This window comes from Sinohyriopsis cumingii, chromosome 18, assembly GCF_028554795.1.
Source record: "Sinohyriopsis cumingii isolate HCF-2022 chromosome 18, ASM2855479v2, whole genome shotgun sequence".
In the NCBI taxonomy this organism is placed as follows: domain Eukaryota; kingdom Metazoa; phylum Mollusca; class Bivalvia; order Unionida; family Unionidae; genus Sinohyriopsis; species Sinohyriopsis cumingii.
This window is the reverse complement of record NC_142978.1, coordinates 39,124,716-39,149,803: the sequence shown is the minus strand read 5'-3', so window position 1 is coordinate 39,149,803 and position 25,088 is coordinate 39,124,716. Positions and strand designations below refer to the sequence as shown.

Here is a 25,088-nt window from a genome sequence, read left to right as displayed (position 1 = left end):
TGGCACCATTTTCATTTAGAACACCACACTGGATGTAAGATTGGCACCATTTTCATTTAGAACACCACACTGGGTGTAAGATTAGCACCATTTTCATTTAGAACATCACACTAGATGTAAGATTGGCACCATTTTCATTTAGAACAAAGTAGACATCAATTAGAGGAATTTTAGCAAAAGCAACAAAAATATAACCATCCCATTCATGAGGGGTAGTGATACCAAGAATTTTTTTAAAAACCATGTCTTGGCACCAATATCTGATAAAATATTGGCTTCATTTCCATTTAGGATCAACTAGAAAACCGTACACTGATATGATCATCAATTCTGCAGGAATAGCGATAGCAAGATTTTCATGATTGTCACCATTGGATGTCAGATAAGAACCATTTTCATTCTGGGCTAACTAGACACCACAAGAAATCTTCTGTTGTTGAGTCCATCTATTTGGGGGCAGCAATAACAAGGTTTTCAAAAAGGCCACTGTTGCCACCATATTGGTCAACTGAGCAGCACCATTTTCATTTGTGACCATGTAGACCTTGGATTGAAAGTGTGTGTAAAGTTTCAGGGAAATTCTCAATGTAAACTTGTGCTCATATATGGATGGACATAAAATTATGTTTAATAACGGATAATCCATTATTAAGGATGGCTCTCAACAGGCCATCAAGTGAGCTCTTCTTGACTATGACCAGTAGAGCTCACCAGTTATTATGTACTTTTGAGAGAGTGATATACTGAAAGTTAAATTGTCTGCATTTAAAACATGCACAATGGAGAGAATGTTGGCATACCTCTATGCTGCTTTAATGTAATGTGGCTGACATTTCGTTCGATACTGTACTTTTGGATATTGTACATGATCGTGTGTTAAAAAAATCAGCCTATATTAGTCTAAAGTACACTATCCATAGCAGCTAATAAAATAGGGAAAATGAATTCTGCCAGACTAGACTATACCAGCTTCTGAAAGTGCAATGAATGAATTACCAAATATATAAAATGTAAAAATAGTTATTGGCTCTTTTTATATAATTTACCTCTGAAGTTCAGGAAGTGAAAATGACCAAGTGGAGCAAAGCACCTTTTTGATAGGTGCACATCTGGAGTAAGGCCAAGCTGTATACTCTATAACCCATATTACACCCATCAATCATACACCAAAATATAGGGAATTCAAGGTTCTTTGAATTATACCTAAGATGTGCAAGGTCTATTTTAAATAGCCAGTACAATCAGTGAGGAAAGCCAGGGAAATTCTTTTTCTTTGAAATTCTAACCCTATGCAAAATACAAAACTGTAGAGCACCACCATAAGCACACAAATGAAGTAAATAAATACATAACAAATAACTAAATTATTTAATCAATAAATAAATAAAATTCTCTCCTATAGGCAGATAATAGTAAAATTTCAAAATAAACAATGAAGTTTACTTCTTGTCAAAAGAAAATTAAAAGTAAGGGAAAATGAACTGCAGATGATAAAGACATGTAATGCCATGTCATTGAACTCACATCTGGAATGAATAGACATCAACATTATTATTTACTTATCATACATATGAAAGCTGAACAAAGTCTGAAGATACTGTATTCTAATTAGTGCATTTTGTTTAATTTTAAGGAAAAGGAGGAACATAGTCATAATGCTGTCATGCAATATTTTGTACAGTGTCATAATGCCATTATGCAGCATTTTTTACGGTGTCATAATGCCATTATGCAGCATTTTTTATGGTGTCATAATGCCGTTATGCAATATTTTGTACAATGTCATAATGCCATTATGCAATATTTTGTAGTGTCATAATGCCATTATGCAATATTTTGTACAGTGTCATAATGCCATTATGCAATATTTTGTAGTGTCATAATGCCGTTATGCAATATTTTGTACAGTGTCATAATGCCGTTATGCAATATTTTGTACAGTGTCATAATGCCGTTATGCAATATTTTGTACAGTGTCATAATGCCGTTATGCAATATTTTGTACTGGGTCATAATGCCATTATGCAATATTTTGTACAGTGTCATAATGCTGTTATGCAATAGTTTGTACAGTCTGTAATGATAAATCAATGAGGTAAATAATGAAACCATCTAGAGTTTCAACTGCTTGCATTTCAGTCTCATTCTTTGACAAATATTTTGCAAAATTTCAGAATTTCTTTGCGAGTTTAAACTTGAAACTCTTTCCAAAAATGTCCTAATTAATTTAAATTAAATTAACAACTGAGTTATTTATATATTTTCTTGCATCATGACATTTAAAAAATATAGAGAAAGAAATTTAGTGAGGTAGATGTCATTATAAAAATGTCACATTTTGTTAACTTGTACTCAGATGCAACTATTTTCACTGATGTTTTTGAGTTTCTAGTTGAAGATTCCTGTGAAATTTATTCAACATGATAAAGAATAATGAAAGTATCTGCTGTGCCATCTTTGTCATTCAGCTTTTTTATGTCAGGCATTGGCAAATAAAATTTGTACCCATTGTCAGTAGTTTGATGGCAGACCCATGTAGCATAAAATTGTCAGGGGGAGATAAATGTATAGGAACTCTCCACTGGAAAGGTCTATAATTATATATATGTGCCTATTATTAAGGTCTCACTGGACAGTTTATCTGGTGAATTTTCATCCGACAATGACCTATTGCAGAAAAATAAGAATAATTTTACACCGAAGATAAAAATAAAAATAAACTAATGATTATTGTAGAAAGCATGCACGTGAGATTTTGACTGTGGCAATCAGGTTAATTTCTTATAAAACTGGTGGCTTTTATACTGAACCAACACTGCCACCAACCCCAATTTTTTACATTCATTTTTGACAGCAAAGAGCTATTTTGAATATTTTCCTGTGACAAGGCAGCTAAAAGAATCTGCATGCGCCTTATGCATGAATAAAGTTCAATAGTACTATAATAAATCAGCATACTTTTCATCACCCCTCAACCATCTAGATTTTTAGATATTTACCTCTATAGAAGACAAGTAAATATGTAAGCCAAGTTGACTGTTCATTTGCAGCCCAAGTTATGCATTTGATCTCCAATGCTAGTCAAACTGTGACAGGCAGTCACCAAACAAGCCAAAGCATTTTCAAGCCTAACTCAAAGTAAATCTAAAGCACGTTACAGATTTAGCTTCTGTGGGAATTTATAAATGCTAGGCAATTAGTTTCCTGCCTTCTACCTTAAAAATTGGGGAGGTGTCAAAATACGAAACTATCCAGCGAGACCTTAAAAGCACAAACTATTCTTAGTAAAGAAACTATTTTAATTAAAGAAGTGGTGACAGCATCACATAGACTAGGAAGGACCCCTCCAAGCCAAAAACCATTATGGACATTTGGTTGTAAAAAAATTCTTTATTTTTCTTTATTTCATTGAATGAGGAACCATATTTCATCTCATTAAACTGCACCCCCCCCCCCAATTCAATGATGTCTGAAATGTTATTTCTAGCACAAAAATTAATAAATCTTACAATTTTGAAAAATTCTTGAATGTAGAACAAAATCTGAAGCATTTAAATCCTCCTCCACTTCAAATCATTAAATTAAAAATTCAAAGTTTCTACCACTTTAAATATTGCATTCCTATATAAGTTTCTGAACAACAAAACATCAAAAACAAATTTACTGCCATAATTGAAACACATTTATTGCAGTAAATTAGAATCTACTGATAGATTGATGATAATTAATTTTTAAAAAAGGTACATCACAGGTAAGTGTATTTATTTGACAAGCATATACACAACCAATACTTGCAATAATGAAATACCCAACTGTGCTGGTTTACTCACAAAACAGTGTATGGTTCACTGGCAACAGCCATCACAGTACCTGTATAAACATAACAAATGCTAGAGAAAGTGAGTACAGTATGCAGATTACATATTTTTCAAGAGCATGCTCAATATAAATTGTCTCTCATGCCTTGAATTGAAATGCAAAATATAAATATGTAATGTCAACCAGTTAACTTTTTAAAAGGCTTTTTCCAGAACAAAACATTCATCCTCACCTAGGCTTGTTAATGTTTATAACACTTTTAAGTATGGATTGTACCACAACAAATATAAATTTGAGTGGCTCTTTACACCCACCTCCCTTCTGAAATTTTTAACAGCCCTAATCATGCAGCCACTTTCTCACGTTTGAGTTAATTAACTGTCATAACATTTTGCATATACTGAGACAAAAAAAATATATCCTCACTGCTCCATTTAAAATATTTTTACATTTAGTGTCATTTTCATAAACTCGTATTCTGCATTAAAACTAAGCATTAACCATTTTTTTAGGGGTGGAGTATGAAGGTGGTTGGCATTTTTAAAATAAATTTCCTGTCCAAGGTTCTTCCAAAAAGAAATTGCTTTCCATATGCCCATAGGCCCTATGTTATTTGGTATTTAAAAAAATCTGTCTCTAATAATGAACAAGAACTTATGAAATTTTAGTAACTTGCACATAGAGGATCACAAAAGCAGACTTCTGGAAACAACATGGTCCAACAATGCTTGTACGCTAGACCTAGGGTCTACAAAACTTCTTGGTCTTTGCTACCATATGACATTTCAGGTAACCTAATGGGCCACTCCATGATATACTGGTTACATTTTTCAAAGATGAACAATGACAATATTTCACCTAAGATAATTAATCTTCAGGACTCATTTGTTGATGTTGTTTTGGGTTAAAAGTCATTTCTCAGTGCAAGGTAGGCTATACTTGGCAGCCAGTATAACTGGTGAAGGATAAACCCAGGAAAATCCCAGTAAGAACCACCAACCCATAGGAAGCTATTGGCAGCTTTCTCACATACACAGTGGCTGAGCCCAAGGCTCGAACCCATGTGGACAGAGGTGAGATGGAAGTGATTGGTAAAGGCGAGTGCTTTAGACCACTTGGCCACAAAGAACCCCTTTCATGGCTCCTAACAAGAAAAAAGAGTCAGTCTTAAACCTGATGGATTGATATTTAAATGCCTTCTTTGGCATACTGGATTTGAACTGGGGAAACTGATCCTTTGCCTGGGAACCATTTCATTTGCACAGAGAAGGCAGTAAGGGGCTGTAGGCAGGTGTCTACCCTGTCTCTGTTTTGGATCAATGTATAACTATATAGTTTTCAAAGTAACTGAAATAACGAGTGCATAAACAAGTATAAAAGACAACTCTATTCAAGCAAAACTGATTAATTATGAACATCAGTGAAGTAATAAAATTCAAAAGATAATTAAAAATGCTATTGAAATTTGTGAAAAAAAGAAATGACAGTAACAAAAATTAAGAAAGTCAACAGATTTGTAACACAATCTACAAATGAATGCAATAAAATATATTAATATACATGCATTCTTTTGCAGCAATAACAAGCATAACAATACTAAACATGAATGATCAATATGGATTTGTGACATATTCACACTTCAAATAAACTCCTCAAGGGAAAATTTATGGCAGATGTCAATTATTCAACCACATCAGGTGTTGGAATATGTAACAGTGAAATGTCAGTAAAATCATACATTAACTCCACTCTGAGAAAATTTCAGGTCTCTTGAAAAGATTTTTTTACATACACTTTTCCAAAAATGTTATCCATGACTGAATACATAACCAAATATCAATAATATTCGTGAACTGTATTCTGTTCCTTTGATTAAGGTCTTTTTGGACACGACAATACAAAGCATGCCTGTGAGATTCAGATTTAGCAAACCATCATTTTCCATGGTCTGTTTAGTCTGTTCTTCGGATTCATAAGTTTCTGCCGTACTATTGTGGAATTTAGTTACAATTGGCTGACACAGCCTTGTACATTTAAGATCTACACCTTCATTACAAATGGTGAGGTTCTTTTCACAACTGTATGGTACTTAGCCAGACTAGTGTACTGTAGATACTCACTCATAAGTCAAGTTAAACTGCAAACAACAAAGCTTCTGATCCACGATAGTATAATATGCCTGCAGATCAGGGTCTGTTTTGCTTGTCGTACTGATTACTCCTTACACACTGCATAGACAAAGATCTGCTGATGCATTATGTGATGGTAGATCTGGATCTATGCTGTTGGACTCTACTTAAAAGCGAGCATCTTACTGTATTCTTTGAAGTCTGCCGCATAGATTTATAGTAATTGTCTGCACTTGGTGTGAGAGTTCAGTAAACATGTTCTATAGCAAGAACCTGGAAGTCACCGAGTCATAGTGGCAGTAGATACACTGGGTGTATATTTATGATAATTTATTCAGATATGCCTAAATGAATGACTAACATATCGGACCCTGTGATAAACTATGGTGACATGGTATTGATCACATGAAAGTAAATTATGCACACTGGCATTGTTTCCTTTACAGGGTATTGTAAATCAATTAATCTGTCTAATTTAACTGGCTCAGTTGACAAGAGATAAATTAAAAATCAGAATGGTTGGAATGACAGCTTTTGGAGTTGGGCATATAAGTAAAAGTAACAGGACTGTCATATGGCAGAATTCTGGAGAAGTCAGGCATTTAATATGCCATGGTATTGGTTAATGAATTCCCCGTTTTTTTTCTTAACCTAACCACAGTCAGTATTTTATATCATGTTAGGGACTGTAAATAACATACATGTACTTATATGTTAAGGATAGAAGGGCCCTGAATAATGTTGCAGTTTCAAATTATGACAGCTTTAATCTGATTGGTTAATACAAAGGTCAGAGGAACAGGACTTCATGATTAGATCGAAATTTGAACAAGATGTTCACATTTGTTGACAAGGCAGGTAGTTACTGTATAAGGTATTTCTCTCATATTTAACAACAAACATATTAATGTACAAAAAAGATTACTTAAGTCATATCTACAAGCTTTTGGCATAATCATTATGCTTTTTTTCACTAAATTATGCCTTACACGTAAATGTATTCAGATTAAGCCATTTCAGTATATCCCCTCCCAAAAAAATTAATCATTTGTGTTTTCTCATTTTTATTACCATCCCATTAATCTTTCAGACCATATTCTAGAAAAGACGGCTTTTACGTAACTATGACATAAGAGTATGCTTGTTCGAAGACTGGCATGCACTTTCCAAACAGTATTATGTTCTATTTATAGCAGATGCCTATTTGCAAGAACATGCTGGTTCTACTTTCAAACTTTTGACCTCAGTTTCTATTTATAATAGCTGTACGTCTTAGGAGAGAACAAACTGGTTTTCTAATTTTTAATCTTTGCGCGCAGACTCTTTGTTCTAATCCGTATCTGGTAGAGAACCATTCTGTAGGTATTTGGTGCTAAAAGTCGAGTCATATTTAGTCGATGCGTGTGTTAGAACAAAAATGTTTTTCAAATAATTTTACTGATGGATATTAAAAAGACAAAAAACCAATTCAAAGATGAAAACATGAATTATACAATAGTGTTCCATTCTAGGGCAGCTTCATGCCCCTTGCAGGCTATGTGTAAAGGACTTTAATATTGGTCATCGTGGTAAAACAAAGAAGCCTTGAATTAGCTCATTTTACTAACTCCAATACTAAGGTAACTTCTTTTTTACAGCAGAAATAAAATGTGGACACAAATTTTATAAATGCAGAGGCATTATTTACCAAGTTCTTAACAGAACACAGACTACCCTTAGCAGCAGAAGACTACGTTTGTTCTTTGTTCAAATGGATGTTTCCTGATTCCAAAATTCTGATTGCAAAATATATGCGGGTGCAAGAACAAAATCATCAAATATTGTTAGGTGTTTAGCAGAAGATAATTCACTTAAAATTGCAGAAGCCATGAAAATTCATAAAGGAGTTGCATTCTATATTTTGAAAAATGTCTCCATCGGTGTACATATGGAAAAAGCTGCTGATAAGTTTGAAGGAGAACTCCTGAAGTATCAAGATGGCATTCTACCTGACGATGTACTTCATGCGGACAGAGTTGATTGTACAATGGCACCTTATTTCCCACCTAAAAGACCCAATAAGTGGAAGATATAAATTTCCTCTTCTTTGTCATGTTATGAAAGGAATATTGGTTCTTTACCATTCTACTGCTGATTGTGAGAGAATGTTCAGTAATGTTAACAAAAATAAAACTGAATTCAGATCCAGGCTTTGTAACCCAGCACTTAGTGCTCTACTGGTGTGCAAAACATTCATAGTCTCAGCTGGTACATAGTGTTTTGAAATGCAATATTAGAGTCTGTTGATTTTTAAAGCTCAAAGTGTTATATATGAAAACTTGAAGCAGTAATTGGTGTTAAAAGTCCAGTGGGACAAATAAATCATTTTGTACATATGCTCATTGAATTTTTATCATGCTGTATGCAGATTACTCTTTTTCTGCTCGGATTACTCTTTTTGTTCACTTGGATTACACATTTTCCTCACCAGCGGTTGGCATGTATGCAAACGACTCAAAGCCAAGCACAGCTGGATAAGAAGCTTTTGATTACAATGGTTAAAATAGCAATGTTTGCTGTCATGCAAAGTCAATAAATTTACATGAAATAATTGATTTAAAAAATATAAATTTTTAAACATATTTTGCATGAAATCTAATACTAACATTAATAATTAAGTAAAATATTGGAATTTTCATGAAAAAGTTTAAAGTTTTCATTTGGCAAACCTGAATTTTCACCAAACAAACCTTCCTGAACAATTCATCCTCCAACAAACAAAGTTTTACATTTATTTTGCACAACTAATTTCTGAATTGAAACAATCAATTTTTAATGCCAAGACTACGAAGAAGAAATGTCAAAACATTATATGAATTTAAAATGGTTATGTACCACAAGATAGAGTTTATTTATAAGTATATTCACTAGATAAACATTTATTTACTAACCAAGCATGTGCAATAATTAATTAACACAATGAACCTTCACAACAGTCAATCAAACCTATTTTTTTCTCATTCATTCTTTCTGATGCAAATAAAAACACGCCATAAAATACTAACAATTAATATTCATGCATGAATGCTTTCGCTAACGCTAATATTTTTGGACACAATAAAACTGTAATACAAACATTGAAAAAACAACCAAATTACAATAAATTACCATTGTGAATATCTTTACTTTAAAGAATGATGGGTAGAAAAGAAAAATGTTTAATCTGTTTATATTACCATATACTTCATCACTTATTACAAGAAACAATTGATTAAAAATATAAATATTTCCATGTATTTTGCAAGAAATCAAATACTAAATTATCAATATATGAATAATCAGAATTTCTTGACAATTTTAACCTTTAATCTGCTTTAGCCATTATAAAATTTTAAACAAAGATGTGAATAGCATTTCTGATATTTGTGTTTGTGTGTACACTATTAAAGTAATTCAAATTACATGAATATTTCCACAACAATAGTTTCATCTATTGAAGGTTTTTGAATAATGTTTGCTAAACTAATAATGCATCAGGTTTTGAAGCTCACTGAAAAACTGTCAATATCAGTAAATTTTCAAAGCTGTAAATGCACTTTATACTGAATCATTAAAAAAAAAAACAATGATTATCAAGCGCGACAATTTTAATTTTAAAATAAAAGGCACTCAGTTTCCCTTGACTTATTATATTTATTGTCACATTTTTAAATAATTTGATAAATGGATTCTTGAATGAAGCTTGCATGCTTTCATCTTTGGAAAACTTACACACTTTCTATCATATTCTGAGAAATACTGCAGCACAAAATAAAGCAGATCAATATATGTCAACATGATGAATTCAAATAAATGAAAGACATAGAATATTACAGATTCTGATATAAGGCATAAATAAATAGAACATTACAGATTCTGATATAAGGCATAAATAAATAGAACATTACAGATTCTGATATAAGGCATAAACAAAGTACTGAAAGGCAAGAGAATGTCAGTTCATCATTTTTCTTTAACTAAGCCTGTCAATCAATCCGCAATTAAGTAATACCATAACTCTGTCAAAATCTAAATTATACTTAGGTTTGAAGCAAACCAGCATTTTACCCAAGCTCAGTTATCAAAATTCCATTTGCATAAGATTCCCCATTCCCAGTTATCAAAAATCCTCATATATGCATAAGATTCCCCACCCAGTTATCAAAATCCCCATATAAACATATGATTTTCCATCGCCAGTTATCAAAATCCCCATATGTGCATAATTTCCCATCCCCAGTTATCACAATCTCCATATACACTTATGACTTTCCATCCCTAGTTATCAAAATCCCCACGTATGCATAAGATTCCCCATTCCCAGTTATCACAATCTCCATATACACTTATGATTTTCCATCCCTAGTTATCAAAATCCCCATATATGCATAAGATTCCCCATTCCCAGTTATAAAAATCCCCATATATGCACAAGATTGCTATTCCCCAAAACAATGAAAATAGATAATGGATCCAAATTCCAATACTGCTGTGAACATTTGAATTATAACCCAAAATTTGATGTCTTTATCATGAATGGTAAAAAAAAAGCTGTGCAACATTACAAATGAATGAACACATGCCCAGATGGGAGGTGATAATACACTTTGTCTAATACAAATTTCTTATCCTGGGAGGAAATTATTTTATCATACACTTATGCATAATGAAGGATTCTTTTTCTCACATTTCTGTATGAAACATGACAGTCAAAATCAAAATGCCATATTGTGAAAACTGATGAAATTTTCAAACAGCAAAAACGCATGGACTGAAAATTTGTTCACTTTAAGAAAGAGAATAAAAAGTTCGGGTTACAATGAAGAACTCAGTGTAAACCTTAAATAACATTTAAATACAAACATTATTTAAATCACAGTAGTGCAGATGATGAAAGTAATGGAAATACATACAGCTCCATCTGTATACAGAAAATGGCTTTGTCAAAGACACAAATTTGAATAGCTCAAAAAATAAACTCCACTCTTATCCAAAAGATTAAATGAGACAGACAAAAAATAATGATAAAATATAATCACAGTAGAAGGTCATGTGATGAAAGACAACAATTATGGGAAAAAGTTAGAGCTATTCTCCATCATTGCTTTGCACTGGAAAACACAAATTTATCATAAACACATAAAAATGAGAAAAAAAAACATAATCCCCACCTTTTCTCTAAATGCTTACTGCTAATGAATAAAGAATAAAACCATAACAACAACATTTGCTTTAGAAAGAGACTAAAATAACTAACGAACAACCTGAGTACAACATACAATCAGCTGTAAACAGTGTGTACCCAGATCAGCCATAATAAAATCTATAGATTATGGTCTATGCTTTTTACCTGGAATTTTGAAAAGGAGAATAAACAGGGTAGACTACTCCAATTTATCAGTATAGGTATATGGTGTTGTAATGCTCTATTCACAAGTAAAACTTCTGCCATAGCTTCAACAAATACAAGAGATTAATCATCAAGAGATTATTTTTGTTGAGTTAGAAAGTAATCAAGAGCCCCTCAATAGGAATGCCATTTTACTGTCCCAAAAGAATTTTCAGGCAATAAAAACTGGACTATTTCCTCATTTTAACTGCTGAGTTTTGAAACCATCTCAAATATTCTTGAGCCATAAGATTTATCAAATCTGCTACTGTAGCAGCAAATATGACATAATGATCCATTCAGGATGAGCAGAAATAACAAGATTTCTAAGATGGCTACTGTGGTGGTCATATTGAATGGCTGACCTAAACCCTTTTATTAGTCTTCATAACATGTCTTCCTGTTAAACTCCTATGTCAACAGGACTTTCCATACAGGAGCAGAAGTGATAAAATTGCTGCCGTTGTGTCAATATTGGTCACATATCTGCATCATTATAATTTAGGACCAACCTGATGTCATAAAAAGTCTTGAGTCAATATGGCTTTCTGTTTAAGAGAAGTGATAACAAAATTTTAAAGATGGCTGCTGTGGTGGCCATACTGGATGAAGGAGTAGCACTATTTTAATTTTGAACTAAGCAGACCTTGGGATTAATGTGTAAAGTTTCAAGGTAATCCTCAAAGTATTTAAGGAGAAACAGCGACAACAGATTTGTACCAATGGACAGACATCAAAAGACAGACTTAAGGTGATGGATGATGGACAACAGGCAATCACATAAGCTCTTTTGGTCTGTGACCAGTGGAGCTAAAATCTTGAACAATGAGTTTAATCTAAAAACCTTAGCAGTAACATTAACTTAGGGTGTGGATGGACACATGGATGGGTGTATAAATGGACAGATGTCAAAGCAACTGCTGCATTGAGATTCGATCAAGGCAGGCTAAACAAATATGTCCAATCACAATCACTGCCACATTGAGAACCGAGGCTGATGGTCTGAGGTTGGAGGAATGGTTTCATTATCATCAGCAAGTACATCTCCCGTTACTGCAGCATGAATGAAAGGGTCACTGTTGAATGCATATGTTGACTCTGGTCTACTAGAAGCTGCCTGAAGAGAAGAAATGAAAAAAAATTGAACCCTTTCATTTTATCACCACTATAAAGGAACATTCTGAGACTTACATCAAGTTTTGTAAGCTTATATGACTCTTTTTTTATGAGCAAATAAAATCACTCATGCATAATATAATATATCCCATGTACAATATAATATATCCCATGTATAATACAATATATCCCATATGCAATATAATATACATGTGCAATATAATACATCCCATGTACAATACAATATATCCCATATGCAATATAATATACTACATGTGCAATATAATATATCCAATGTGCAATATAATATATCCACTGTGCAATATAATATATTCCATGTGCAATATAATATATCCCATGAGCAATATAATATACCCCATTTGCAATATAATATATCCTATGTACAATATAATATATCCCATGTACAATACAATATATCCCATGAGCAATATAATATATCCCATTTGCAATATAATATATCCCATGTGCAATATAATATATGCAATTTGAAATATAATATATCCAATGTGCAATATTTATAGGTTACTGCATTTGTATAGGAAAATAAGAACTTGTTTTGCCATGGAATTACTGCATGACAAAATGAGTACATATTTTCCCATACAAATGCAGTAAACTTTTTATTCTTTGCTCATTTTCTTATTCTACTTAAGGCCATATTATAAGAAACACAAATGCAGATTCATAATTACACAACAACATTATTAATCCACACACAACTCCCCCCAGATAAATTTGAACTTAGTCACGTGCTAGACATACATTTTGAAAGAAATTGCATTTGGGTCTACTTAAAATTGAAATTTGAAGTCATACTGTGAATGAATGCACATTGCAACAACTTTTCCATTTGATCTGGAGTGAACAGAATTTGGTATTTTTGTCAATTCTATGAAATTTCATGATTATGGACTGGATTTCTCTGTGCAAATTCTACATGAAATATGTCAGATTGAAGCAGCAAGGGAGAAGCCTGTTGACACTGCAAGTGTATTTCTGTTCTGTCATCGAATGTTTTAAATCACAATGTGGGAAAAATATGAAGTTTTTCAATCGCCATTATCAAAAGATGCTATGGAATTTAATGTTTATTTCATTTTGAGTGCAGTAAGGAGGATGCAATTGCACTTTGAATATAGTCGAAATTACAGTACATTTTGAAATGTGAAATTAAGCTTGAAAAACCATGATATGGCTCATGTAGTTCGGATTTGCAGAACAAAGAAAGTACATTTTGAGGAAATTCAGGATGTAAAACTGTAAGTATATTTCTGGCCATTCTTATTACCAGTAAAGAAGACAGTTTATGCCTTGTCACTTGCATGTTATTTTTAAGGACCCTGTCTGGCATCTATAGCTAGCCTAAATCCAAAACACTGTATCAAAAAAGTTAACACAGAATGTGCCAAAGCAGCTGGTATGTGGCAGTCCACGAAACATCTGCTTTAGTACATTCAAAAACAAATTTAATCAACCAAAATGTAAAGCATCTACTACAAAAGTGCACATGATTTGTTTACAAATTAGTTCCTACTACACTACTGGGCACATGTGAGTTCAATATGAAGTTGTGCACGAGTGCAATATCGTAAAATACTGAACGAGTCCGACAATGTAAAGTTAACAGAAAAAAATGAGCATATAATAAAATATATTCCAAGTACAATACAATGTATACAATGTGCAATATAATATATCCCATATGCAATATAATATATCATATGTACAATACATTATATCCCATGTGCAATATAATATATCCCATGTGCAATATAATATATCCCATGTACAATACAATATATCCCATTTGCAATATAATATATCCCATGTGCAATATAATATATCCCACATGCAATACAATATATCCCATGTACAATACATTATATCCCATTTGCAATTTAATTATATTCCATGTGCAATGTAATATATCCCATTTGCAATATAATATATCCCATTTGCAATATAATATATCCCATGTGCAATATAATATATCCCAAGTGTAATTTAATATATTCCATGTGCAATACAATATATCCAAATGCAATATTAATTAACTGGCATGGTTATGTCTGATTTGGCAATTCACAATCATCACAAATTCCCACAAAATAAACAAATGCTTCATTGCATTTAAGTGTAAATTCCACTTATCACAGTGGACTAACACACCTCCACATTGTCCTTTATACACATCTTACAGTGCATGTACACTGCATCTTTCCATACATTCAAATTTGGATGCATGTAATTTTATATCATTCTTAAAAAATATTAACTTTACATACAATATATACTCGCTTATAAGTCGAGTCCAACTGCAAACTGCACAGATCCAGATCTGCCACCACATAATGCACTGGCAGATCTGGGTCTACGCAATTTGTTAGGAGTAAATCAGTATAAGTATATGAATAAGTATATCGACTTTCATCCTGTAATCTCAAACAGCTGTAAAATTATATAGCAGAAGGGAAAGAGTGCTGGAAAGTGTGAAACACTGATCCATGTTGTTGTTGTAGGGTTTAACGCCATTTTTCAGCACACGATAGCCTATACATGGTGGCCAGTATTAATGGTGGAGGAAGAACCTGGGAAAACCTAGAAAGAACTACCGACCCACGAGAAGCTACTGGCAAGCTTTCTCACATACAGACATAGGCTGAATCTGAGACTCAAACCCACGCAGACAGATGTGAGATGGCAGTGATCCGTAACGGAGAGTGCTTTAGACCACTTGGCCACTCGGGGCCCCGATCCATGTTGTAAAGTTATATAACAAAAATTGTGGTCACTGGTCGCATACTGAAGATAATAATAATAATAATGAGGACTTTGTATAGCGCCTAATCTTTAGAAGCTCTAAGCGCTTTACAACATTAGGCAACACCTATAAGATAAAAAACATATAATCATAAGATTACAAAAATAAACACCATGTAATTAGAATACATTAAAAACATGCTGAGAATATTTAAGGTAGGAAACATTATTAGGTCTTTAAGTTTGTTCTTGCAGTCGAAATAAATGAGTTCTGAGAGCACTCTTGAATGGGATCAATGTGTCTTTGTGTCTAAGTTCAGTGGGCAATTCATTCCACGTTGCTGGGCCCTGGTATGCAAAAGAACACTGTCCACATGACTTTGTTTTCATAGTGGAAATAATGAGTATACGATTGTCAGAAGAGGAGCATAAGTATCTTGCTGGTGTGTACACATGGGTGAGGTCGGATAGGTATGTTGGACTAAGAGTCTGACAGTGAAATGTAGCACAGAGAACAAATTTTATGTTTGATTCTGGATCGAATGGATAGCCAGTGTAAGGTACAGAGCAGTGGGGAGGTGTGCTCTCATCGTGGTACTCTAAGTATGATCCGAGCAGCTGTGTTTTGAACTTTTTGAAGTTTCTGGAGCAGATACTGAGATGAACCAGAGAGAATTGAGTTACAATAGTCCATTCTTGAAAGTACTAATGAACACATGTGTTTTAGTGGCATCAACTGAAAGATATTTGCGAATTGAGCTGATGCGTCTCAGCTCAAGACATGTAGCCTTGCATATGTTCATGACATGTTGGTGCAATGTGAGAGTACTGTCCAGAGTAACACCTAGGTTTCGTACTGATTGTGTGAATTTAATGTTGGTGTTGCTGATATTTATTGTTTGAGGTAAAGGATGTGAATGAGAAAGTCTTTGTATTTTGATAAGAATGACCTCAGTTTTATCATCATTCATTTGCAGCTTGTTAAATGTCATCCATGATTTCACATCAGAAATGCGCCTCTTTACGCCTTGAATGGTAGCATCAACTTGAATTGGGTGGCTAGATTTGTATATTTGGGTGTCATCAGCTTACAATTGCTGAGACACTGGAGGATGATCTATGACACTTGAGAGCGACTGAGTTTATAGAATGAAGAGAACAGGTCCAAGAACAGACCCCTGTCGAACACACAACATAGATCAACTGGGATGGAGTGTATTCCATTTGCAGATACAATTTGTGTCCTGTTGACCAAGTAGGACTTGAACCACAGTAAGGCTGTATCATGAATGCCAAATACATGCTGGGGATGGTGAAGTAATATATCATGGCCTATAGTGTCAAATGCTGCAGACAAATCAAGGAGGATGAGGACTGTAATCTTTCCGCTATCCAACACAGAGAGAATGTCATTTACTACTTTTAGAAAAATAGTTTCAGTACTGTGGCAAGGGTGATATGCAGATTGTACATTGCTAAAAAGACTGTTTGAATTCAGATGAGATACAAGATGGAATAGAACAACCTTTTCTAAGATTTTTTATATGAATGGGAGATTAGAAACTGGGCAGTAGTTCTTTAAATCGTTATGGTCTAGTGTTGCTTTCTTCAGCAGAGGCTTTAGAATGGCAGTTTTGAAAAATGATGGGAATTCCCCTGATGAGAGAGAGGTATTTATAACATGAGTTAGTGAAGACAACACTGGATCTAAGTACTCAAGCAGCAGTGATGTTGGCACTGGATCAAGTTCACGTGACTTTGGTGCACTCTCCATCAGGATTGTACATATGAAATCCATAGAGACAGGTTCAAATGCTGCTAATGGTTGCCGCTCAAATTCTCTATCCCAACTGTATGGTGATGATGAGTCAAACGAAATTGTTGTGTCAAGCTTATCTCTAATGGTTTGTACTTTGTCACAGAAGAAATTTGCAAACATGTCCGAAAGGTCGACTGGAGAGAAGGTAGTTGGAAGTGGTATAGATTTGTTCCTTGACATTAGCTTGTTACTAATCTCAAAGGGCTCTTTGCAGCTGGAACTTTCCATGATTTTAGTAGTGTAGTGGGCTGATTTTGCTGCATGGACTATATTTGTGACATTCTTCTTAGCGGCTTCATAGATTTGCCTATGAATAGTGAGTCTGGTGGAAAGCCAAAGCCTCTCAGCTTTACGGTGGTCTCTTTTGGCAGTGGAAAGCTGGTCTCTAACAGTACTATACCATGGAGAACACTTTTGAATTGATACTCTGCACTTGGTAGCTGGGGCATGTTTGTCGAGCAATGAACGCAGGCAGTTATTGAGTTGTTCTGCTGTAGGAGGTAAGCAAGCTGTTAGGTTTGCTTGGATGTCGTGCATTACTTTGGTTCTGTTTATCATACGGAGGTTTCTCTTAGTAGCAGATAAAGGTGGAGGGTTAGGGACTGATACGTCAAGATGGCATATGATGCAGAGGTGATCTGATGCAAGTTCGTTGGATACCAGGGAGGAGTGTACACTATTATCATCAGGTCTAAGAAGAATCCAGTCTAAAATGTGACCATGTTTATGGGTGGGTTGGTTAACTAACTGTTTGAAGTTGAAAACATTAATGGAATCTATGAGTTTTGATGTGTTTGGGTTTCCGGGACAGTCAAAGTGAAAGTTGAAATCTCCAAGAATAATCAGGTTGCCACCTATCGAATTTCAATACTCCAGGAGAGTCGGAAACTGCTCCAAAAAGAGAGATTCAGCCAGCTTGCTTTTTCTACTAGGAGGAGGGCAGTATAGGCAGAAAAAATGGACTGACCTTTGCTCCAGTGTGAGTGTGGTTTGGACTAGTTCAAACGATGTGTGGTCGAAATTGAATGTTGTGGTGTGGTTAAGATGTTTGATCATGGAGTTCTTTGTGTTGACAGCAATTCCACCTCCGCGAGAGTTACAGGGGAACGACTTAATGGAGTAAACAGTGGGTGTTAGATCCGTACACTTGGGCTCATCGCCTGATGTTTTTCAGCCATGTTTCTGTCAGAAAAAAGACGTCAATGTTCTTGTCGTTGATAAAATTAACTATTTCTGTATTAATGATGAATGTAGTCCCAGTTCATTTAGTCTAGAGCACAATGTAGTGTGGAGAGGCAAGGAGTGATCATTTAAAGCAATTAATGAGGGTCCATCATAGCATAAACGGGTTGACTGGCGAGTATCACATGATGGCGGTTTTTTGAAAAACAGTGGAGCAAGACAGCTGAGAAAAAGTCTAATTGTTCTCATTTCCAAAACAAGGAGATGAAGAAACACGAATTGAACAGTCAATACAGAATGAACACAATAACATAGATGAAGACAGGCAACAAGCACAAATATCATGAAAACGGCACTAAAAAACGGAACAGCTGCTTCAAGCCGGTTAAGCAATAGCGGCCATCTTGTTTTCATATCATGGTCATGATCAAAAGTTTATATAATAGATTATTATTATTATTATTATTATTATTATTATTATTATTATTATACGATTAAGAACAATAAAATAGTCACCATGTGAGTAGTTTTTGTCAGTTTGCATTAGAACTTTTGTGCAATTTATGAATTAGGGGACATTATTTTGACTAGATCTGAAAAATGATCTGTATCCAGAAACGGGTGATTATGTTCACCTATAAGGTTGGCAAAAAGTATCTTAGCACATGTAACTTTATGCACATCTGATGTATTTTCCTGATTTTAGTGATGACATAGCTGTTGCCATGGTTAACATGCTTTTACGAGATCATGTTACTGCATGATGCATGAAGTCATTCTTGCCACCAGAACTGACTTTAAAATCAGCTTTACAGGAAGAGCTGAATGTACATTCTTGTCCCTTTCAATCTGATTGCAACCACTGAAATTCCCAGTTTCCACCATCACTGAATTTTGTGTGATATTTCTGTTGCATGATTTTTGGTGTTCTGACATTGGGACACTTAGACATCTGGACAAACTTTAAACACCAAAGTCAAACCAACCCAGTTTTATGCCATCTGAGCTCTTAAGTAAGTAATCCAACCATAATCAATTAACATCTTTAATCCTGTCCAAATTACTTTTCACCATACACAGTACAGACCCTACTCAACCTCAACATCTTTGACTGCTGAATTGGATAGATCCCTGAAATACTAATAGCTTAACATTCTAATCCCCTGGCCTGGCTGTTTGTACTGCCTGCTGAATTGGATAGATCCCTGAAATACTAATAGCTTGACATTCTAATCCCCTGGCCTGACTGTTTGTACTGCCTGCTGAATTGGATAGATCCCTGAAATACTAATAGCTTGACATTCTAATCCCCTGGCCTGGCTATTTGTACTGCCTGCTGAATTGGATAGATCCCTGAAATACTAATAGCTTAACATTCTAATCCCCTGGCCTGGCTATTTGTACTGCCTGCTGAATTGGATAGATCCCTGAAATACTAATAGCTTGACATTCTAATCCCCTGGCCTGGCTATTTGTACTGCCTGCTGAATTGGATAGATCCCTGAAATACTAATAGCTTAACATTCTAATCCCCTGGCCTGACTGTTTGTACTGCCTGCTGAATTGGATAGATCCCTGAAATACTAATAGCTTACCATTCTAATTCCCTGGCCTGGCTGTTTGTACTGCCTGCTGAATTGATTAGATCCCTGAAAAATAATAACAAATTGCTAAATAAAGGAGAGAGAGAGAGAGAGAGAGAGAGATTTGGAGATCTGTAACACCTTCAGCCTTTTTTTCCTTTAAGCACATTCACAACACCATCATGGATTCTCTTCAGGTACATATATTATGTCCTCTATGGACATTAGTGATTGTATGAAAAGAAAACTAGTTACTGGTTATAATAATAGTCCTTGGTTTCTATTAAGCCTTCCAAGATGGAACAGTGCCTCCAACATGTTTGTAAATTATAATGTATTCAGTTTTGATGAGGTAATGAGAAAATATGTGTTCTCAATGATGACAAGAATATCTGATAGCAAGAACTGTATCTTGAAATCTATGTGGAACTAAGACAGTCATTCAAATTCACATATTATAAGTAGATGGAACAAAATATTCATTAAAAGTGCAACACAATTTCATTCTTAACAATTCTGGACACAGTCAGTTGTTGTAGATGTGTCTGTATACTTGTCCACAATATATCAATGACCTTTTGTGTTTAAAATAATTTTATTTTCAATTTATATTTTAATAAAGATGTATGGACTATGTAGTCTGAAATAAAGAATTCTTATCTTATTATACTCTGATGTGATTGTAAAGTCAATTACGTCAATGTTTATAGGGCAAGATATTAACAACTTCTTAACATCTACACACAACACTTGTATACAAAAACACATTGAATTAGACTGACCAATCATTAAATTCCATTCATAATCCTAATGCACCTAATATCAGTATGTTATCATGAAAGTGTATAAATGAATAAAGTGGTCTGATGAAATTAAAACAACCAAGAATATAGATTTCCTATGGTAATGTTATGAAAATATATTAGTGCATTATATAATACAATATACAAGGCATCCCAATGTAATTTTTCATGAATCAGTCAGAACTCTTAAGGTCTGGTTGTCAAGTGAGTAAAAAAAGAAGTTACTATTCTTCTCTTAAATTTCATTATCAGTAAAAAAAATATATAAGGCAAAGACTTTGATGTTTCCACCTGAACAGTTAAGTTAATTAACTTTGAATAATATGTGATCTTCTGGTCTCATCTGCTATATAAAATCATGTACTTTCATTCTCTTTCTATCTTCATTTTTCATCTGACATATGTAAATTTATTTATGTTGATGCACAATGAAACAGTGTTTATCCTAGGATCCCACACTGAGACAGTGTTTATCCCTGGATCCCACACTGAGACAGTGTTTATCCCTGGATCCCACACTGAGACAGTGTTTATCCCTGGATCCCACACTGAGACAGGTTTTATCCCTGGATCCCACACTGAGACAGTGTTTATCCCTGGATCCCACACTGAGACAGTGTTTATCCCTGGATCCCACACTGAGACAGGTTTTATCCCTGGATCCCACACTGAGACAGTGTTTATCCCTGGATCCCACACTGAGACAGTGTTTATCCCTGGATCCCACACTGAGACAGGTTTTATCCCTGGATCCCACACTGAGACAGTGTTTATCCCTGGATCCCACACTGAGACAGTGTTTATCCCTGGATCCCACACTGAGACAGTGTTTATCCCTGGATCCCACACTGAGACAGTGTTTATCCCTGGATCCCACACTGAGACAGTGTTTATCCCTGGATCCCACACTGAGACAGGTTTTATCCCTGGATCCCACACTGAGACAGTGTTTATCCCTGGATCCCACACTGAGACAGGTTTTATCCCTGGATTCCACACTGAGACAGGTTTTATCCCTGGATCCCACACTGAGACAGTGTTTATCCCTGGATCCCACACTGAGACAGGTTTTATCCCTGGATCCCACACTGAGAAGTGTTTATCCCTGGATCCCACACTGAGACAGTGTTTATCCCTGGATCCCACACTGAGACAGTGTTTATCCCTGGATCCCACACTGAGACAGGTTTTATCCCTGGATCCCACACTGAGACAGGTTTTATCCCTGGATCCCACACTGAGACAGTGTTTATCCCTGGATCCCACACTGAGACAGTGTTTATCCCTGGATCCCACACTGAGACAGGTTTTATCCCTGGATCCCACACTGAGACAGTGTTTATCCCTGGATCCCACACTGAGACAGTGTTTATCCCTGGATCCCACACTGAGACAGGTTTTATCCCTGGATCCCACACTGAGACAGTGTTTATCCCTGGATCCCACACTGAGACAGTGTTTATCCCTGGATCCCACACTGAGACAGTGTTTATCCCTGGATCCCACACTGAGACAGGTTTTATCCCTGGATCCCACACTGAGGCAGTGTTTATCCCTGGATCCCACACTGAGACAGTGTTTATCCCTGGATCCCACACTGAGACAGGTTTTATCCCTGGATCCTACACTGAGGCAGTGTTTATCCCTGGATCCCACACTGAGACAGTGTTTATCTATTGATGCACCATGAGAAATAAGTATTAATATAAGGCTAAATAAAAAATATGTGTAGTTATGGTTACATCGATAAAAAAAAAATTACGACAGGGAAGTTGGTAGAAGTTTTTTGGTGATGTAAGGATGGATTTATATGAAGCACTAAGTAGAAAATAAGCAATACTCACACCCTGAATTTAATTTCAATCACAGTTACATCCCTTTCTTAATTTTTTCCTCCTGAATTTTTTTTATCTTTCCAGATTGTCTTTGAGCAAAAATTGTAGGGTGGGTAGGGTAACCAGAACCAAACACCTTTATACATTGTATTTGGTCTAATGGCAATGTGTTTTTACACGTAGATGTTGCTTTCTGTCAATATTAAAGTCAAACCTGTCTAAAGTAGCCACCAATTGGAGAAGGCCAAAGTGGATTTTATTCAAAGGTGACCTCTGTAGATAGGTTCGGCTCTAAAACTTGGTTCATGAAAAATAATAGGCACTGAATAACAATAACATTATTATTAGTTGTTGTAGTTGTTGTTGGGTTTAACGCCATTTTTGAGCACAAGATAGGCTATACATGGCGGCCAGTATTAATGGTGGAGGAAGAACCCGGGAAAACCCCAGAAAGAACCACCGACCCACGAGAAGCTACTGGCAAGCTTTCTCACATACCCACATTGGCCGAATCCGTTATTATTAGTAGTATTATCATTATTATAATATACTGTATTATTATTATTATTATTATTATTATTATTATTATTATTATTATTATTATCAGTGGTAGCATGTTATCAAGATATTTAATTTAGCACTACTGAGCAAATACATAATAAATGCTTCACACACATTTACCACATTCTCACTTAAACCAATTATGTAAATTAAATCGTCACTGATTTTTTAAAAAAGTCTTATAAAATCTACCTGCTAATTGAAATACATCTCTATCAAATCATTAAAATTTATAACTGTGAACATGCACCTATTTATAAAACTCTCTGTTTCTTTTGCACAAGCAAACACTTTAATCTCACTATCAGTAGAAATGTTGCTTAAATAAAACTGGTTTCTCTACGATTTCAATACAGGCAATTATGCGCTAATAAGATATAATGGAGAGATTACGCACCATATCAAAACTAATTTCATTACAAGTTGACAGCTTAACTGTGGTTTTGAAACACAGGACTGACTTTTTGTTAGACCAGCTGGTATAATTAGGTGTGGAGGCAGGTGTTCTATTACAAACAATGGACATATTCAGGTGTTCCATTACAAACAATGGACATATTCAGGTGTTCCATTACAAACAATGGACAGATTCAGGTGTTCCATTACAAACAATGGACATATTCAGGTGTTCCATTACAAACAATGGACATATTCAGGTGTTCCATTACAAACAATGGACAGATTCAGGTGTTCCATTACAAACAACGGACAGATTCAGGTGTTCCATTACAAACAATGGACAGATTCAGGTGTTCCATTACAAACAATGGACAGATTCAGCAGTTGCTTAAACTCACTGAGATCAAAAGACAGTCGACTTTTATGTGAGACCTTTCATGAATGGGGAATGAAAAGAAGATTCCTGGGGCTATTGTTAGTAACACATAAACTAAAACTTCGTCTGCCTTTACAAACAAGATTTCTACAAATGAAAATAATGCCTGAAATATCCATTCTTCAAGAAGTTAAAACTAAAATATTTCTTTGTTTTGATATAGTATTTTCTGACAAACATGAATCATGTATATATTTTGCTATGACTGACCTCTGGCTCTAATAAAAATCTGTATCTCTACTTGAAGCTTAACTTTTTCATCAGAGACAGCCTTAATTCAAAGTCTTAAAATAAAAATTAAAAATTAGGAGTGATCTCTTACACACCAGATTAGTACTGTTCTCAAAATCAACTATAATATCTTACTTCTGCTTAAGTTATTCATCCTTGAAGATTCTTTTCAATTTTGCCAGAAATGGGGATAGGAAATGCATTCTGCGGATTACTTTTGAATGCATCCAACTACATCTGCTTCCTAGAGATTTTCATTTGGCCTGATGCCTTGATAAAAGACAATGCTTATGATTGGCTATTTAGCTCATGCATATGCAGACGGGTAAAAATTTGACTTATTTTTTTCTTTTTTGTGTATTGGACCCATGACTGTCATGTCCTGGCCACTTTTTACTCTAAATTTCAAACTTATTCTACTTTTTGCACAGGTTCCCCTGTCCATGTGCAATTCAAACCAGTATGCTTTAGATTTAAGTCTAGTAAATAGTGTAAAATACAGACACAACTTATGGTTCCAAAATTGGTAATTATGGACACAATCAAATCAGGCCTAAAAAATTAGGTTTTTTCGCCTGCTGTATTTTGTAATTAGAGTAGAAAGTCTACATTATTTTGGTACAATTCTAAGACTACAGTGGTCTACTTTTCTACAATACATGTACCACACATTTTGGTGAGTCAGAATGCTAACATTACAGAGCTCAGAAGTAGGGCATAGCTCCATGATGCATAAATATGGCCATGCAGAGTTAATGAGCTAACAATCTATTGGATCCGCATTTCTGCCACAACTACAATTTTTTTTTTGCTACAGAGCCAGGGAGATGCTTGAACCCTCTCCATTAAGGACAGAAACTTGCCTCACTCTCGAATTTGACATACTGACCCCATTGAGTTACACTGACAGTGTGTCTGGAGTATGGCAAGTGCAAGTGAGATTATATTAAATGTTCACATCAATTCACATGATATTCCTTTATCTAA

The 25,088-nt window shown here is 34.8% G+C and overlaps 1 protein-coding gene across 1 annotated transcript in view; it reads right to left on the bottom strand.

Moving 5' to 3' along the window:
• Positions 1-1,354: 1,354 nt before the first annotated feature.
• LOC149776441 (inhibitor of Bruton tyrosine kinase-like) overlaps positions 1,355-25,088 on the bottom strand; it is a 67,615-nt gene continuing 43,881 nt past the window's right edge. The window contains exons 7-8 of the mRNA XM_089940857.1: positions 19,849-19,902; positions 1,355-12,472 (exon numbers count right to left, since the gene is read on the bottom strand). Coding sequence (XP_089796983.1) covers positions 12,326-12,472; positions 19,849-19,902 — 201 coding nt within the window. The 3' untranslated portion in view covers positions 1,355-12,325. The remainder of the gene's footprint in view (positions 12,473-19,848; positions 19,903-25,088) is intronic.